The 3,758-nt window shown below is 45.2% G+C and overlaps 1 protein-coding gene across 1 annotated transcript; it reads right to left on the reverse strand.

The window, feature by feature from the left end:
- Positions 1 to 366: 366 nt before the first annotated feature.
- LOC119279559 (UBP1-associated protein 2C-like) lies at positions 367 to 3,753 on the reverse strand (the record flags this gene model as incomplete). The annotated part of the gene is made up of 2 exons (XM_037560761.1): positions 367 to 712; positions 2,436 to 3,753. A coding segment is annotated over one exon (1,317 nt), but the record flags the coding sequence as incomplete, so codon positions are not given.
- Positions 3,754 to 3,758: the final 5 nt, after the last annotated feature.

Genomic DNA, 3,758 nt, shown 5'->3' on the forward strand with positions numbered 1-3,758 from the left:
TTTAAACTTCACATTGCCGTACAATGCAGCACAAACTGTGCTACAATCAAAACATCTCCAATCACAAATAAAACAATCATTCCATGGTCGGTTGAGGGTAAAATCATTGAAATCCCCAAATCACCAAAAAGTAATTCTTGCAACAAATCACACCCTCAACAAGAATACTTGCCACAAACAAAGCATACACAGCACAAATCCTGGTGTGACAGAACAACAGACGTAATGTATGGAAACTGCACGAAGAGATAATACCGATGAAAGAGACAATAGATAGACACTCCAAACTTACCCAAGACATTGTCAAAAGTAAAAAAGGTTCTTCAGAACCTGCAAAAATATTACACAAACCCTACCAAGCAGACATGTCAATATCACTCATACATATAAACAATCCACAAATTACCAAGCAAACTTTCACCATACATGACATAAGTAACTTGGTATCACGAGACAATACACAAGAATGTAACAATGATAATTCAGGTATTTAAATAGACAGACTGCAAAGCAGTCATAAGAAGTACATGTCTAGTGAAAGAGTAAACATAAAACACTAATCTAGCTTGATTTATCTCTTAACAACGAAAACTCAGAGCAAAACTGATTTCCAGATCAGAGGTAGCCAGAATATGCAAGACATCCATGCAGACAACACTTCTGAATTCAGCACAACCATTCAAAGCATATGCTCCCAAGAGTTGTCAACAACCTGAGTCACACATTCACTAGAATTCAATCAATAGTTCAGCTGAGCAAAAATATACAGACAAAATACAGGTAATATGACACTAAATACAAGGGTTAGAAATACAACGTTTATAGTTCATCAAGTTCCAAATACCACACCTAATCCTTACTTATGTAGATGATACAATGCAGGCATAAAAAAGTATAATCAGTTAAGAAAGCTTTGAAGATTAAGAAACTACATTTGGCAAACTTTAGAGTAAATACTGCAAAATTAATCAAAACAGAGCAAAATGATGCAAAAACAAAATCAACAAGAGCAAAAAAAGAATATTGACGAACAGCAAACCTAGTCTTCAAGTGACAAAAAAACTAAATATGGTATGACCAAGATAAAATAGTAATCTTGAAGAGTATTCTGCTAACTATAGGACAACACTTTATGTTATATTACACTTTCAACGATACATAACCAGTTCAATTTATCGCAGGATGTGTATAGTTATGTTTTGAATTCACCAATGACCTAAAAGAGTGGCCAATAAAAATGAAAATAAAGCTATTCAAATACAAGATGAGATTCATTCTATGCATAAGCACATGATGTGCAACCGCAAACTAATGACAGAAACATTAGAAGCAGAGATTTCCCATGGATGTATTATGTAGTCCAGATGTATATACAATAATACAACATATTAGGACAGAAGCATTAGACAAACATGGCATAACCAAAACTTTAACATTGGAGAAATCTAACTAATCAAACATAAGGAAGCATTATACAACCGCAATCCATGAATCAAAATCTGGAACAGGAAACTACATATTGTATGTTTTTGTGATGTGGAACGTGGAAATGTCTAGTTTCAGGTTTTACGATAACAACGCAATATATGTAAAACCTCATCACATCAATCAACATATTTCAGACATTAACAAACATCTAAAATGGTCCAGCATATCAGCATGGGCCCATTACAATACTCTGTAAATGACAGAAATTGCTCAGATTGTTTGCCAACTGCTGTCACTCCACAACAGAAACACTATAATCAACTACAAACCAGCATAGTTACATCAGGGCAACAACACACAGACACATATGATCTGTTAGCATAACCAAAATCAACAAAGGCAAAGCTCGATCGTCCAAAAACAACAGCTTGGTCACAAATCATGTACCAACTTCACACAATGGCATGTCATGTAGGAAGACAGAAAGAAAAAACATGCAACACATAAACAAAATACCATTTAGAGCGAGGGATGCATCAGATTATCGTGCCAAAATAAACATGGCTATGCCACAAAATTGAAGTATCGACACAAAAAAAACCACAGAATAAAAAGCAAATAGCACGCTAATCAGGAAAAGTATGGAACATGTTATGCAATACATCATTAACCTAGCAACCACATACCGACCAATCAATTTTTGCAGCACCACATCGCTCAAGTCAACTTGCAGACTTTGCTAGTTCAAACCAGGCAGCAATCATACATTCCAATTACATCACATATTCACATAAAACGCAAACGCAGCATGACAACAATGCAACACTCGCAATTTGCAAACAGGCATAACACGACATAGTATTTCAGGCATAACACATAGTATTTCATCATTAAGAAAATAGCAAGACATCTACGATGCACGACATATTTTGCAACAATATGTCACTTCAAACAAGCACACTCAGCTAGTAAAAGCATGTAACACCAGCAGAAGGGTGTGAAATTACCTTAGAAATAAGGTGGCACATTGGGGTACATCGGAGGACCCCTGCCACCTGGTCCTGGTGACATCCCTTGAGGGTCCTGACCCCGGAAACCAGACCCTGGAAGAGGGTAGTTTCCACCCTCGCCATAGCCTGAGGGCAGCCCACCTGAGCCCTGTTGCATACGGTATAGTGAGGAAGGCCCACCCATGCCTAGACCACCATAAGGCCCCATACCAGCAGCACCAAACTGAGATGAGCCCCCAAATGAACCACCACCCAGCCCGCCGGTGCCAAATGCACCAGCCCCAGCAGAACCCATCCCGGAATGCATCTGATTTCCCATTGAGCCCAAACCAGCTCCACCGCCGCCACCCATGGACGATGGCATGTTAGCATATGGGTTGGGACCACCAAATGCACCAAACGATGGCATACCATTCCCAGGGCCACCATATTGCCCACCCATCTGTGGTCCACCTAGCCCAAGCCCAGAACCCGTCATGTCCGGCGGGCCACCCTGGAGCATCTGTGGTTGCTGTTGCCCGGCAGGCCCAGATTGTTGTGGTTGCTGCTTCCCCTTCTTCCCCTCGATGGCTAGCTTGCACAAGAGCTGTTGCCCATCGATTACCTTAGTTGAGTCCACTAGCGAGGCCTGCGCCCCCTCAGGTGTCTTGTACACAAAGAGCGCAAAGCCCCTGAACTTGCCCGTCAGCTTGTCGAACCCAAGCGGCCCCTCTTCAATCTCTCCATAGGAAGCGAAGTGCGCGAGGAGGCGCTCTGATGGCATGTCAGCGGGAACGTTCCCAACAAAGATCTTGCGGAGTGAGACGTCTGCTGAAGGGACACCACCTGCGCCGGTAGTTCCACCGGACGGCCCACCGGCCGCGCCAGCGGCCGCGAGTTGAGTGACGGTCACGCGGGCGTCGATCTTCTTGGATGGTTCCTTAAGAGCGAGGAGGGCGGAGTCTGCGTGGCGGAAGGTGACGAATCCGTAGCCCTTGGAGCGGCCGGTGGTCTTGTCGCTGATGACCACGGCCTCCTCGAGGTCGCCGTAGGCGGAGAAGATGGCGCGGAGCGAGTCGGAGTTGGTCTCCCAGCCGAGGCCCCGGACGAAGAGCTTGCGCAGGGCCGGGTCGCGGTCGGCGGCGGCGCGCACGGCATCGAGCGCGACCCCGGAGGCGAGCGCCGCGGCGGCGGCGATGTCGGCGAGCTGGTCGCGGGACAGCGGGTCGAGGAGACGCAGGACGTCATCGCGCGTGAGCCCGAGCGCGGCAGCACCGGCGGCGGGGGAGGCGGCGACCGCGCCGTTCTCGTCCGGCTTGCGCTTCTTCGAGAAGGGATCCA

The sequence above is a fragment of the Triticum dicoccoides genome, chromosome 3B (assembly GCF_002162155.2).
Source record: "Triticum dicoccoides isolate Atlit2015 ecotype Zavitan chromosome 3B, WEW_v2.0, whole genome shotgun sequence".
NCBI lineage: Eukaryota > Viridiplantae > Streptophyta > Magnoliopsida > Poales > Poaceae > Triticum > Triticum dicoccoides.